At 39.7% G+C, this 15730-nt stretch overlaps 1 protein-coding gene across 1 annotated transcript in view; it reads right to left on the minus strand.

Moving 5' to 3' along the window:
- Window positions 1-2315: 2315 nt before the first annotated feature.
- LOC5566102 (membrane-bound alkaline phosphatase) overlaps window positions 2316-15730 on the minus strand; it is a 39019-nt gene continuing 25604 nt past the window's right edge. Inside the window, exons 6-7 of the mRNA XM_001650419.2 lie at window positions 9505-9870; window positions 2316-2915 (exon numbers count right to left, since the gene is read on the minus strand). Coding sequence (XP_001650469.2) covers window positions 2514-2915; window positions 9505-9870 — 768 coding nt within the window. The 3' untranslated portion in view covers window positions 2316-2513. The remainder of the gene's footprint in view (window positions 2916-9504; window positions 9871-15730) is intronic.

A 15730-nucleotide genomic window follows, 5' to 3' on the forward strand; every position in this document is an offset into this window, starting at 1 on the left:
TTGAAGGTCCCCTTGTACATCCAGTTTTTGCTACTTTCAGCAAACATGAAATTACACACTCGCGTGTCATGCCTCGTGCATGCGTGCTCATTAATGGATCACCTGCTAGCTCTTGCCCACAGTTGATCAGCAGAAGTTTTCTCATTTCATTTTGTATGGGGAAAAGCATATAACTTCAAATTACTCGTAAATGAAAGCATTAATCGAAAAAATATTTGGTAGGCGTGATAGCCATTATCATGACGCACAACCGTTACCAAATTTTTTTTTTTTCGAAAATAGTTCCCAATTCAAAAAACAATTCGGTATACCGTGCTGCATCAATACCCGGACGCTTAAGCAAGGGCAATTCTTTAACCTTTAATTTCAATATGTTTCCCATAGATTTATATGAAACCACCTTATGTTACCAACAGTTTTGAACCATTTTGTTATGATAAAAAATAATTTGACGGTGAATATTATGATTTTATCATGAAAATTGTTGAATTAAAAAGGCATGTCTTGTCCGGACACCTGAAGAAGCTTTGTTTTTAAATCCGGACACTATGGAATCAAAATCCGGACAGTTATGTAATTTTGTGAAATATTCGTAAACATGCTTAAGGCATGTCTTTATTGAATAGATAATAAAATTTATAAAATTTTAATACTCACATGTGATACATATTGCTTGAAAGAAATATAAATATGCACATAAACGCATAGTTTACCTCTACTGCATCCTAGACATATCCAATCAACCGCTTGTGGTTCAAACTAAAGCAATAATTTGAAGCTTTTCTTGCATAAAAGGCATTCTGAACACTTAAAACACTTCTTTTGATAATATCGTCAAGTTTCTCCAGTATTACATTCCAAATATTCACTAACATTAAGAAATAATAAGGCTTTAGTATGATGTCCGGAATTAGAGACACTTGGATGGTTTCCCGGACAGTCTTTGTTTGCGTGGAAAAATGCATATTTACACCATATACCACTACTGCCGTGTTTTCCAGTTGTTGAACTACATTTCTATTCACATTTTTATCGCTAACGCTTCTCAAATATGATAACTTTCACACATTATATTAAACTAAAACTTGTGGTGGACTCGGCGGCACTATCACCAAAATAACTTTCACTGTAAGAAAATGACGTCTAACTGAAGCAGCTTATTGTTATTACTTTTTAATTTAATCGTTTGGTTGGTAATATCAGGCAATGGTTACTAGATTACAAATGCAGATAAAATGTTCAAAACTATTGGAAGTAGAAGTTATGAACAAAATTCTAAATAATTATACAACATTTTCCTTTTATTCAAGTGCGTTACTATGTGGCAAGTATCGAATCAGGGCATGCATGTAACCCATTGTTCGTATAGTTGGGTTGTTCGGCAAACAGTGATGAGACAAAAGTAAACAAAATCAAGTGGCAGTTAATTGTAGATAGTAAAAGTTCTTGAATAAAAAAACCTTGGGAAAAGAACGCCTTCCTAGTTTGGCTTTATTAATTGGTTAATATTTATTAAATGATACTGATATCAGAAGCCTGAACCGTCAGGGCATTCTGATATTCTTTGCCCGTTGTGGTTAAGAGCTAGATGGTCGGGTTTCACATTTTGCAAACCCGAACCCGACCCGTACCCGACTAATTTTATTTCTTCAAAACCGAACCCGACCCGAACCCGAGACAATAATTAAAAAGCAAACCCGGAACCGACCCGAACCCGAAAAATTTTTGCAGTGTAAACCCGAACCCGACCCGAAACCCGTAAAAAAATTGTTAGAAAAAACCGAATAAAACCCGAGTTTGAAAAGATGGTAAATTCATCGTTTCTGATGCATAGGGAAGCCTTTAGGTTGTTACTCTGTTCAAAATTCTCATCAAACCCGACTTTTTGTAAGCCCGAACCCGACTCGTACCCGATAATTTTGTAGCCTTCAAACCCGACCCGAAGCCGAACCCGAAAAATTTCAAATTTTCAAACCCGAACCCGGCGGGTTTGAAAACCCGAGACCCGACCATCTCTACTATAGACCTCAGCTATTTTTCTTCCCTTTCCCTTTCATTTCCTTTCCCATCCTTTCCAGTAGATGATGAAATAGTCTCAAATATAGCGATGACACAAATCTCCCAATTGGCGGGAAACGTGTCTCTAGAGCCAGCCTCCTGATACCTGATTCCTGAGTAGTTTCGAGCCGCAGGGAACAGGTCTTTGATAATAATCTCTATTCTATTTTTTTCCCAAAAATGTTTGAGTGCAGAAATTTGTGTCGTGATTGTTTTTAAAGCATGATAGTTAAATCAGATTTGAAGAAAGTGAGTGGTAATTTGCAACATATTTTATTTGTAGCTTCTCCTTTATTTCACATGAATAATAGTACCTAAATAGTAAGTGGAGTGGAATCAGATGCTTGTAGAGTTACAATCCCAATAATTTAAAAAATACTACCTAATTAAGTGGAGTCAACTTTCGTTTCATCTAGTGGACTTTGTAGTTGTGGTCTTTTCGTACCATCCTTTCATTAGGCAAAAACTCGCACCATCAACGCCAAAAGCAAGGCCGCGCTAGAAACCACCACGCTCGATGCGCCTCCACACACGTCCGTGATACAAGAGGCAAACGAGATGGCATGGGCAATGAAGTTTTGCTCGTATCCACCGGAAAACATGAACGCCCATGGCCCGGTAGCATAGACGGAAGCGTCTTCGCCACCGTTGACACCCTCGCTCATTGGAACGGCAGCGCTGCATGTCTGCTCCTTCTGCGTCGGAGTGCCTTGCAGCACGGCAAGCGGATTAACGCGGCCCTCGTTTGGTTGGTAATACGAGTCGTATGAAGGCCCCGTAGCGTAAGCAAGACTAAGGTATGGTTTGGAATCCTTGTCACTTGTACCGGCCTCGGTCAGTATGTCCGTGTCACGTGCCTGCAAGGAAAATGAAAGAAATATGGTTATTGCTTTGTGGTTCCGTTGGCATTTCGAGCTTTTACAGCCATAGTGGCTTTGTTGGCTTTCTTTATAATTTATGTGGATGTGAGGCTCTCAGACAGAATTACAACTATCATTTGGTGCATGTATGTTAGGACTGAGCTGTTGGTAGTATGAGAACAAAAGACATTGTAACTATTGTATCCTGCTTGACAGTTAAAAATATTAAAATTCATTTTTTGAAAAACTTTGAAATCATGAAATTTTAATCGCACATAATTAAAAATCCATTTTAATTTAAGCTATTTTTTATTGCACATGAAGGGCAACCGAAACAAAATTCGGCTATCATTGAAATTTACAAAAAAAAATATGTTGTTGTATATTTTGATATTTACGTAATCATCAGTCGAGTTAAGTTTACACAATTTAGACGGAAAAATAGTGTTTTCTCTGTTCTCGTCGATTTTAGACGTTCAATGTCTTCAGAGAAGTTATTCGTAATTGAGTTTTGCATCTTTCAAGAAAAAAGTTGAATAGGGTGGCCCTTATTTAAGTTAAAATTTTGACTCAAACTTTTTTGTTTGATGAGATTTGTGACTGCGCTCTTCTGCAAACTTTTAGAAAATGTTATTTTGAACAACTTTGTCGAAGGCACTTTTGATCTAACTTAGGGTTGATGATTTATACTTAGGATGGACCCAAAAAATAATATTTTGAATAACTTTTTTATTTTCAGTTCATCAATCACTTCATTATTGAGCTTGAAATCAGCACCTCAACCAGAAAATAACACAGCGATGCCGGCTTGAGACAGCTTTTTAAAGGATAACAGATTGTCTCATATTTGGCACGATAAATGGGGGCATGGCGTACCATCGCTACCTCGCGTACCTGCAGGAATAAAATAGACCCTATCTCCTCGCAGTACTGGCCGGGGTACGAGTAACCTTAGCGGAGATCACGTAACCAACCCCGGTGAGAACTCTGGTCGTATGCTGACAGGGAAGGGGGAGGGGTTGCTTTAGCTTCTGCTTCTGCAAACCTGTAGCGTCTGCACTCCATGTTGGAGCGGCTCACAACATCGTCTGGGGCGGCTGATCATCGTCCGAGTGCTAGAGAAGCATCCTAAGCTAAACTGCGTACGATGGTCCTCCGGACATTTAGCGGAAATGTTCCTCCGGAAATCTAGATTTCAGGCCCTGCAAGCCTGCTGTAAAAACATCAAGCAACGAATAATCAACGAGAGAATACGAACCGGGACAATCGGCGAAGACTACAGCGACGTAAAGGGACTAGCGACTGGGAGCTCGGTACGTGGAACTGTAAATTTCTCAACTTCATCGGGAGCACACGCATACTCGTCAGTGGGCTGAAGGACCGCGGATTCGGCATCGTAACGTTACAAGAAGTGTGTTGGAAGGGATCAATGGTGCAAACGTTTAGAGGTAACCATACCATCTACCAGAGCTGCGGCAACACACACGACCTGGGATACACTTTTATAGTGATTGGTGATATGCAGAGGCGCGTCATCGGGTGGTGGCCGATCAATGAGAGAATGTGTAAGTTTAGGCTCAAAGGCCGCTTCTTCAACTTCAGAATTATATACGTGCATAGTCCTCACTCCAGAAACACTGATGATGACAAAGACGCTCGAATGCAAGTATGACAGCTGCCCAAGCCACGACGCCAAAATCATCATAGGAGATCTAAACGCTCAGGCTGGCCAGGAGGAGGAGTTCACATTGACTATTGGAAAGTTTAGTGTCCACCGGCTGACGAACAAAAACGGATTACGACTAATTGATTTCGCCGCCTCCAAGAATATGGCCATTCGTATCACCTACTTCCAGCACAGCCTTCTATACCGATACAGCTTGAGATCACCACAGCAGACAGAATCACAAATCGACCACGTTCTGATTGATGGACGGCACTTCTCCGACATTATCGACGTCAGGACCTATCGTGGCACTAACATCGACTCTGACCACTATCTGGTGATGGTCAAACTGCATCCAAAATTCTCCGTAGTTAACAACGTAGGTACCAACGGCCGCCCAAGTTGAGCGGCTAAAGCAACCGGATGTTGCAGCGGCATACGCGCAGTACCTCGAGGCTGCATAACCGGAAGAGGGTGAGCTGGATGAAGTCCCTGCTGGAGAACAGTGAAAGCATCCATCAACGATGCAGCTGAGAGCAACGTCGGGTACGTGGGACGGCAGATCCTGAAGGAGAAGAATGCAGCGCGAGCAGTCATGCTGCAGCAAGGGACCCGGCAGAACGTGGAACGTTTAGACGGAAACGGCAACAGCAGATCCGCCTCTTTCGGGAGAAAAAACGCTGCCTGGAGGAGACGGAGTGCGAGATGATGGAACAGCTGCGCCTGTCTCAAGAAACGCGTAAGTTGTAACAGAAGCTCAACGCATCCCGAAACGGCTTCGTGCCGCGAGCCTAGATGTGCAGGGATAAGGATGGGAGCATTTTGACGGACGAGCGTGAGGTGATCGAAAGGTGGAAGCAGTACTTCGACCAACACCTGGTGCTAAGAGCATAGGTAATAAAGGATGAGACAACGGACGCAATGCCTTCGTCAGTACTGCGGGAGTTGTAAACCAACCAGCCCCCACGTGGAGGGAGGTTAAGGATGCCATTCACCAGCTCAAGAACAATAAAGCTGCTGGTAAGGATGGTATCGGAGCTGAACTCATAAAGATGGGCCCGGAGAGGCTGGCCTTTTGTCTGCACCGGCTGATAGGCACAATCTGGGAAACAGAAAAGCTACCGGAGGAGTGGAAGGAAGGGGTAATATGCCCCATCTACAAGAAAGGCGACAAGTTAGATTGTGAGAACTTCGAGCGATCACCATTCTAAATGCGGCTTACAAAGTATTATCCCAGATAATCTTCCGTCGTCTGTCACCTGCAGTAAACGAGTTCGTGGGAAGTTATCAAGCCGGCTTCGTTGACGGCCGATCGACAACGGACCAGATCTTTACTGTACGGCAAATCCTACAAAAAATTCGTGAATACCAGGTCCCAACGTATCACCTTTTCATCGATTTCAAGGTGGCCCACGATAGTATTGATTGCGTAGAGCTATGGAAAATAATGGACGAGAACAGCTTTCCCGGGAAGCTCACGAGACTGATAACAGCGATAATGGAAGGTGTGCAAAATTGTGTGAAGGTTTCAGGCGAACACTCCAGTTCATTTGGATCCCACCGGGGACGACGACAAGATGATAGACTCTCGTGCTTGTTGTTCAATATTGCGCTAGAAGGTGTTATGCGGAGAGCCGGGCTCAACAGCCGGGGTATGGTTCTCTCGAGCTCCTGTCAATTTTATTGCTTCGCGGATGATATGGAAATTTTCGGCCGAACATTTGAAAACGTGGCAGACCTGTACACCCACCTGAAACGCGATGCAGCAAAAGTTGGACTGTTGGTGAATTTGACCAAGATAGTACATGCTAGATGGTGGGGTCGAGCGCGATAGGGCTCGCCTAGGAAGCAGTGTTGTGATTTACGGGGATACATTCGAGGTGGTCGACGAGTTCGTCTGCCTTGGATCCTTGGTAATGGCTGAAACTAACGTAAGCCGAGAAATACGGAGGCGCATTATCAGTGAAAGTTGGGCTTACTATGGCCGCCACAAGAAGCTGCGGTCAAAAAAGATTCACACCTGCACCAAATTTACTATGTACAAAACGGCCTTATGAGCCGGTAGTCCTCTACGGGCATGAAACCTGGACGATGCTCGAGGAGGACTTGCAAGCACTTGGAGTCTTCGAACGTCGGGTGCTTAGGACGATCTTCGGGGGTGTGCAGGAAAATGGTGCGTGGCGGCGAAGGATGAACCACGAACTAGCCCAACTCTACGGCGAACCCAGTATCCAGAAAGTGGGCAAAGCTGGAAGGATACGATGGACAGGGCATGTTACAAGAATGTCGGACAGCAACCCTGCAAAGATGGTATACGCTTCGGATCCGTTTGGTACAAGAAGGCGTGGAGCGCAGCGAGATAGGTGGGCGGATCAAGTATGCATTTATTTGGCGAACGTGGGGCAGAACCGAGTCAATAACGTAGCACTAAACTTCTCTCACATCCTGGCATATGTCATTGAAAGGCACGTTCCCAAAAAAAAAAAGTCATTGGAACCGACTCACGTGTTCCGTGGATGACTAACGATATACTTTTGCTAAAAAGGAAGAAGAAAGCAGCGCTCAGAAAGGTTACCAAAATTCGCACATGGTCATCAAAATGCTACTGCGTTAGACTCAATTATGAATATGAGTGTGTGAGTCGTTTCTGTTGTCAACGCCATCAGAGCGAAATACAACGCTTACTAAAATTGCATCCCAAATCTTTCTGGAATTACGTAAACGAGCAGCGGGAAGTTGGTTTGCCATCGTCTTGGACACTCAACGGTATTACAGGGTTTAATCTAGAGGACATCTACAAACTATTCTCAAATAAATTTGCAAGTGTGTACGTAAACGAACGGCTTCCCGTCGATTTAATCAATACCGCGGCCAACAATGTACCGTTGGCTAATCAAATGCTTAGCAGTATAATCTTACTCAAGAAACAATCTCGAAAGCACATCACAGTTCAAACTTTCGTTCAAACCGTGACCAGAAGGTGTTCCAGTTGCATTTGTGAATCGGCAGCTAATTGGAGCCGCTTTTCGGGATATTTCAGCTTTCGCCTACCAGCAGTACATTGCCGACTTTTTGGAAAACAGCCGAAATGTTTCCCGTGTATTAGAAAGAAAGCAAGCGTGAAGTTAACAACTATAGTGAGATCACATCGTTGAACGCTGTAGCTAAGCTGTTATATGGGTCTGCGGTCTGGAGTCCGAACTACAACAACGGATGCAGGCAAGTCGAACCAGTTCAACAAAGATTTCTTCGTTTTGCCCTTCGGAAACTACATTTTACGCCTCCAGAATTACGAGAGCCGCTGCTAACTAATCATCTTTCAACCTTTGCGAATTCGAAGTGACGTTTGCAGAACTTTAACCGTTGTCGATACTCTGATACTCTGAACGGGAGTATCGATTGCGAAGCTATCCTGCAACAAATACATCCCAACGTTAAACCTCGTCCACTGCGGAATAGCTTGATGCTGAGGCTTCATTTCGTCGTACCAATTACGGATTGAGTAATGCTGTTCATGACCTGCAACGTATTTTTAATCAAGTGGCATTGATCTTTGATGTTCATCTGACACGAAATATGCTTCGCCGATTTGTTTTAGTTTTTTCGCTGGCCGGAGGAACTGACGACATATTTTAAGTTGAAATGTTTCACGATCTTGACCTTTTTTATACTTAATGTTTTGCCACGTTCGTTTTTTATAGGGTCGATGTACCAATAGCCGCATATCTAAGAACAAATATTCATATAAAATTGAAAAATAAAGCCAGCGGCATTATTTTTACATTATCTGAAAGCTTTTTATATTGGCTTTGTGAAAAAATATTAAACATACGAAAACTCATGATTTTGTATTTATTATCGCTTGTGCCACTATAGGAACACATGTGCCTATAGTACCACTATTCCTAATTTTTGTTCTTATAGTAGCACTAGCCTCACTGAGTAGGCAAAACACAAATCAAAACCGTATTTTTACAAATCTTATATATTTTTCCTCTAAAGTGTTGCTTTCGATTGATGTAAAAAAGTTCTTAATTTATCAACTATTTTGTTTAATAGAAAATAGTTTCTCTTAGTAGTGCTACTATAGGAACATTAGGTTAACTATAGGTGTAAGAGAGCTAAAATTTTAAGCAAAGCATTTTTTTTTAACAAAATCGAGTTTTGTATCAATGGTACTTAGGGTAAGTGTTCCCTTAGTTGTGGGTGTTCCTATAGTTGCGGTAGTGCCGTTTTCACTGATTTTGTTATATCAGCCACCGAACCGACACTGCCAATCGACGTATTGGCTTGAAATACACGGAATAGTTGAAAAAAGCGTTCAAATTCCTTCAAAACTGATGAAATATCACTAAAATTGCTAAAACTGTTCTTACTTGTACCAATAGTTGCGGTAAAGTGTTCCTATAGTGGAGGATCCCATAAACAACGGATACCGTAACTATAGGAACACAAATTAAAAATATACCGCAACTAAAGGAACAGTGTACCAATAGTGGAGGTATTATTTTTAACTGACATGCCGTGGATTACTGCGATGAAATAATTTTTCTCATTAAGTCAATGGTTATTGCTTCCCGTTACAACATTAACATGAACATTAATTGCGCTTCTTGAATTTAGGCGGTTAAATGAAGTTCAATCGTGCTTAGTACCTCCACTATTGGTACATCTACCCTATATGCTACTGACCTTCATGTCAAAAAATATTTTGCTACGATTACTAGCGAAACGGTCGTAAAAAGCCACTAGTGCAACTATAGGGGACTGTTTACTAAGGGAACACCGACCCTATACTATGTTATTTTTTATATTTTTAATATCATTGGGACTATAGATATTTTGTTGATGTAAACCTAAACAAAAAAATTAAAAAAAATAAATTGAAGAAGTATCGAATATGCAGAACAAGCTACTCACCGGGTATCCTGGAATGGACAGCGTACTTCCGACATCATTCATCGAAATGAGCAACGTGTTCGCTTCCGACACCATCATGTGGGCCATATTGAAAGCATTAGCATAGTGTTTGACCTGCTCGAATGCCTTGATCGGTTTGTTCTCCTTGTGCGCCTCCTGAATGTTACCGTCCTCCACGAAAAGCAAGAAACCACCCGAGTGCTCCTTTTTCTGCAACATCTCCAACGAATAGTGAACCATCCTCACCAAGGGGGGAGTCTCCTTGTTCGGTTCTTCGCCCATGTCAGCGGCATACGGCAGCCTATCGTAACTGAACAGCCCCATCAGATAGTCGATGTTGGTTGTATTCAGCGCACCCAGTTCGCTCTGTAGAAAATACGTTAGAAAGAAAATGCCGTCAAATGGGGTGAAGTTGATCGCTTTTGAGTGATTTTATTCTATAAAAATCTGGTAGGATGTATATTGATTTTTTATTTTGATTTTCTTTATAATAGAGGATTTCAGCCTTAGGTTGTATATTGAATAATGTAATTATTTATAAAACTTGTACTGGTATGATATTTTGAAGTATATTATCAATAGTCGGACACAAAGTTGTATAAATAAGTTTTTAAAATGATATTAAAATCCTTGATTCCGAGGTAAAGTTGATCAGTTACTGTGATAGGTTTCCAAAAATAAAAGGATATGCTAATATCAATTTTAAGTCACTAAATCTGAATCAAGACATGAAGCTCTTGTTGATTTTTTTAGCATTAAATTTTATTAATCATTGAACACACCACATTTTACGCTTAGCTGGGCAAGTAGTAGTGGCCTTTAGTACTGGTAATACCTATGCATTGAAAAAATATTTTACAAATTAAAATAACACTTTCATATTAATTTCTAAAATATTTTTCCTAACCCAGCACACCCAGATATAAGAAATGAAAGTAATGTTTAAAATGAAACTAGGTAACAGAGGAATTAAAACGAACAAAAGTTAGTGGCTGGTGTTCTCGACGTTCTAGGTTCAATCTAGGTACATTCTATTATTTTTATTTGAATGATCTAAGTAATAATCGATTGAATAATTGAAGAACTTCTCAACAATTCATCAAACAATTTCATTTGAAGGTGTCTGGGATTCCCAGTCGGTCCAGCATCTTTTCTTAATGGAAATTTACTTGACTTTCCTGGCATAGAGTATCGTATCTGCCACACGATAAGTATACGAATGCAAAAATGGCAACTTTGGCAAAGAAAACTCTCAGTTAATAACTGTGGAAGTGCTCATTGAACACTAAGCTGAGAAGCAGGCTCTGTCCCAGTAAAGCCAAGAAGTAGAAGAGAAGAAGAATAAAAAAAGAGAGTTGAGAATAGTTACCAAATAATGTCACGTCACAGAAATTTTAATGATAAAGATGAATTTGTAGTTCTCTTCACAGTTGATACACATGGCTTCAGGAGTGATCAACTACACCCCGAATTACGGTGCCTATTAGCAAACAAAAACCGGAAGGATGTTCGTAATGCGGAAAAGAAAGGCACAGGAGAAGTAATAACAACATCCTCATTATCTTTCTGCATCAGTCATTTTCATGCCTACAAGCGACACGGGGCAGCGGCAAATATAAGCAGCAGGGTTCTTCCAGTCGAGCGAACATTTCAAGAGGAGGGTTCTCCTTTCGAATATCACCGACCAGAATGCTTTAAAGCTGGCCGTGTTTCCCATGTTTAAAGCCTACATTTCGGAACGGTTCGAACATTTTCCAGCAAGCAGGGAGGGAAAGCGGCATTTGTTGGGTAGGGGACCAAAATGAAATGGAATGGAAATTAAATTATGAATCATGATGATGGAAGGGGAAGTGACGAACGCGCGGTGGGTTGTATTTTATTCCGTTCATGCTTGGTGGATCGCGAATCAAGGGCTTATCTTTATTACGTATTTATTTTGTTTCGTTTTTGTCTAACGTTAGGATATAATGTGTATCCGTTTTATCTGATGCATTAATTAAGGCAACTCAGCATTTCATTTGTTGTTTGGGAAATAGCACCGAACACAACATTTTATAATCAATTTCGAATAATAGAGCAGTTTTTAATTCTCGGATCAGATATGCGATTTTTTATAATAACATTTATGAAAATACCTTTTTTTTACCCACTCGCCGACGGTTCGACTGGTGTTTAACATGGGATCTACGAGATATCATCAAATGGGACTGGTTCGGACCACATCCCCAAATCTTAAAAAAATGCTGTGTCTTTTCAACTACCGTTCTTTTTCAATCTTTTTAGTACCATCATAGCGTCATGTGCGTTTTCGGATATGTGAAAAAGCCATCGTTACCGAAAGTAGCAAATTTAATTCAATCAAATGACTTCCGACCGATTCATGTGCTTCCGTCTATCTCTAAGGTAGTTAAAAAGAAACTTTTTCACCAGACCACCGAGAATCTACAGGCAGCTGACCCACCTCTACTTGATGAGCACCATTCCGTGTATACCATCGATGGGGGTCGATGGGTCTAGGGGGTGAGATTGGGTCAATACGGAAATATATGATTTATGAAATATTACATTCAATGTCGCTGATATTACTAAAGTGTGTTAGGGAACATATTATTACTTATCATTTATCACAGTATACACTTTTAGAAATTGTTAGTTTAGTTTTTGTTTAATATATCAATCAATTTGTATGTTGAAACTAGAGAAAATTTACAACATTTAAAATTCTTCTGTGCAAAGTGTCACGCATGTACTTTAACCTCTATTGTTATATAAGAGGAATTTCAACCTTCCTTCTTCTTAATACACTTCACTCGTATTTTCCGGAATCCATTTGATTTTTCTACAAAATTTTCAATTTTTCGATACGGTGAAGAACCATAGTAAAATGATGTAGCAAGTCTACCTTTTTGACGTTTACGATGCCGTGTGTACTCTTTCCTCATTAAGATGTGTTTATTCTTTCTAAATACAGCATCGCTCAAACATCAAACAAGTTTACTTGGGGATTCCGTGCATTGAAGAGAGTTATTGGATCGCGGAAATACCGGGATTGTGACACCAAAAACTGCCTGTATTGAACAACGAAATGTATTGATCGTGGAATGTCACACTGAAATTTAACTATTTGTGAAGGTTTAAAATAATCGCTGTTTCAGTACACCTTTGGGGAAGCTGAATAGACTTCATGGCAAGGGGGATAAGACTTTGAACACAATTTGAAAAAAAAAAAACATAAAAATTTAAGAAACTCGACGATAAATGCTGGTTTTACAGATTTCTTCTCATAGCTCTTCAATTCTTTGGTATAGTCGTACATTGAAGTGGGTTTATCATACTTATAAAACATCTTAGATATCTTTTCGTCATGTTTGCATCGTATTTTATCAATATTTTTTATCTGTGAATGTTTTGCAATCATATTCTCAAAAACAAGTTATTTCAATTACAGTGACCCTGCTACTGAACAACTTTGTCGAAGACGTCATCTTTCTAAGTAGTGAGGCACTGAGTTATCCGCTAAACAAAAAAAATCAATGCTCACCAGCGCCGCCCGATGGCGAAATCTCGAAACATTTGCCTCAAATAATATTAGCCCTTGTGATACTGAACAAGTCTTCCGAAGACACCAATCTTCTAAAACATCAGGATCTAGAGATATCATATGTTACAAATTTTGCATTCCTATCCCTCATGGTTCAAATAGTGCAAGTCAAAAAAAGCACCTCTACCGGCCAAGTTCTCATCTAAAAGGGATGCACGGCGTTAGGCATGAATACGATAGGCATAATGGACGTTTGGTATAATAGATGTTTGGCATAATAGACGTTAGGCATAATGGATGACAGGCATAATTCCCAAAACAAATTCGTTTTGTTACTTTTTTGATAATTATGAAGGGAATAAAAGATTAAAAGTGTGTCCTACCAAATACGGTTGGCTTACAGTCATCTCATAGTTGTAAATCCTTTGAGGTCAATTTTCAGGACGAAACTTGATTAAACGATCAGAATGATGATGATGTGAAGGGCTTTCACTAACTTTCTGGCAACTTCTACGAATGAGCAAAGCCATGCTGAAGATATCTTACTTCGTTTCCTAGCCGATCCAAAATCTTTCCGTTTTCTTCACATTCTTGGCCATGAAGCATAATCGTGTATCGTGCACAAATGAGAATGCAAAATGGCCACTTTGAGAATGCAAATTGGCTAAAGCAATCTTTTGGTAAATAGCTGTGGAAGTGCTCCCTGAGCACTAAGCAAATAATTTGTGTAAGGGCGTAATATCAATAACAAGAACGGCGCTGTACATGACCTGCTGCTCCTTCTTTGGGTTTGGTTCTACACAAATTTTTCATCAGAGATTATCCCTTCTTTAAATTGAAGGCTGTTCTTTATAGTTATAATGTCCACAAAATTATTGGAATTAGTGCTGCTAATGTCTTAATCAGAAAATTTTCCTTCTTGTATAAATAAGCTGTTCATTCGAGACATATTAATTTACTAATTAATGTCATTATTGCTCTTATTATTTCCATAAGGTAGAGTACATAAATGACGTAGCATTTTTCGGCCAATTTTTGACACCCCCCTCCCCCATCGTACCGTAATTTCGGGTGAAATTGATCATTTTGCGCGGTTTTTCTAGTCTGTTTTCTATAATGGTAACAATGCCTAACAACTAAATGCAGGAAAACAAGTACGAAGGTGAGCCTCATCGACTTATGTACCGAAATTTTCTAACAAATGACATTTTAGTGTTAACAAATCCCTTTAAAATAAAAAATCAGAGGATCTCATTTCGGGGTGAAATTGATCACTTGTCAATGCCATTATTGTTAGTTTCCAAAACAACTCTATATGATAAATTTGAGCTCCCTGAATCCGAATATGCTTGTAAAATTCTTAACAATGCAATATTTATATTAATAATAACTATTCGTTATTTATATAATTTCAAGAATTACGCGGAAAACGCCTAAATGTATGCAATTTCCTAAGGAATTCAATGATATCTAACAGAAATTCAATTATTTCAACCATATGGGCTAATTGGTACGAGTTTTGTTGATGAAATCTGGTTTGGGGATATATCTCAAGCATCCTCACAAACTTTCAGGTTTATACCATGTTCAAATCCTTGCTTATAAATAGAAGTTCATAGCTGTTTGACAATACTGCACCGTGCATGATTTTGAAATTTTACGTTATTTTCATAGTAATAAACATTCTTTAACGCAAAAAACTTCATAACATACAATTCGACAACAGTTACGACAAGCAATGTTCATTTACTGCAACTTACATTGATATTTGTGCTCCATTACGAATAAATAAAATGTAGTACGATGATCAATTTCACCCTTCTGATCAATTACACCCGATTTTACGGTAGCCTATTTTCCCATACCTAATACATGGTTCGTAGCAAAATCGTGAACTCCCCCTTCCCCCCTAAAAAGCTACGTCATATATGGACGGTCCCTAATTTCCCTTCTTTGAATCAAAGACGGTACGTCCACACTGAGCAAAATCTTTTTGACAAATTTTCAATTGACTCAATAATATTATATTCGTACAAAATAGACGTTTCAGAGCCCCTACTGGCTACACCGCTGGTCCATCACCAAAAGGCTCTGGGGTTTTCCATATTTCGACATGTAGAATCTAACAAAAATAGTCCGGTTGAAAACCCTGTGTAACACCATCGTGACCTTCCCTTGTCAGAACCTTTTTCACCCGACCTGACCTAGTGATCCACCGAAATAACTCCGGCCACAGGAACATTCCCGAGATATTTTGGTCCCTTTTAGAAACTAGATATGTGTACGAGTATAATGACAAAAACTAACTGAAAACCGTTAAGTATTCGCTGAGCGATGAGAGTTTAATTTTGTTTTTCCTTTAACTCAGGCCTATACGGGTTAACTAACAGATATTTTCTGACAAGTTCAAGAACTTATTGATATATTTTTTATCCAAGATTTAAACAAATTGCAACATGTTGTTGATTTTGTATGAAAATTGATACAATTATGTAATCTTAAATTTTGCCTAGCAAAATATGTTTCTTGCTTAGATGTAGATCCACTTCAGCAAGAAACAATTCGACTGCACACAAGACCAATCGCTAGAACTCGCTGTGCTTTGTTTCAATAACTCAAACGAAGGAAAGAATAACCCAAGCGATTGGTATTCTTTGGATCGTTTCACATTCGCACCGCACCACA

Source organism: Aedes aegypti, chromosome 2 (genome assembly GCF_002204515.2).
Source record: "Aedes aegypti strain LVP_AGWG chromosome 2, AaegL5.0 Primary Assembly, whole genome shotgun sequence".
Classification (NCBI taxonomy): Eukaryota; Metazoa; Arthropoda; class Insecta; order Diptera; family Culicidae; genus Aedes; species Aedes aegypti.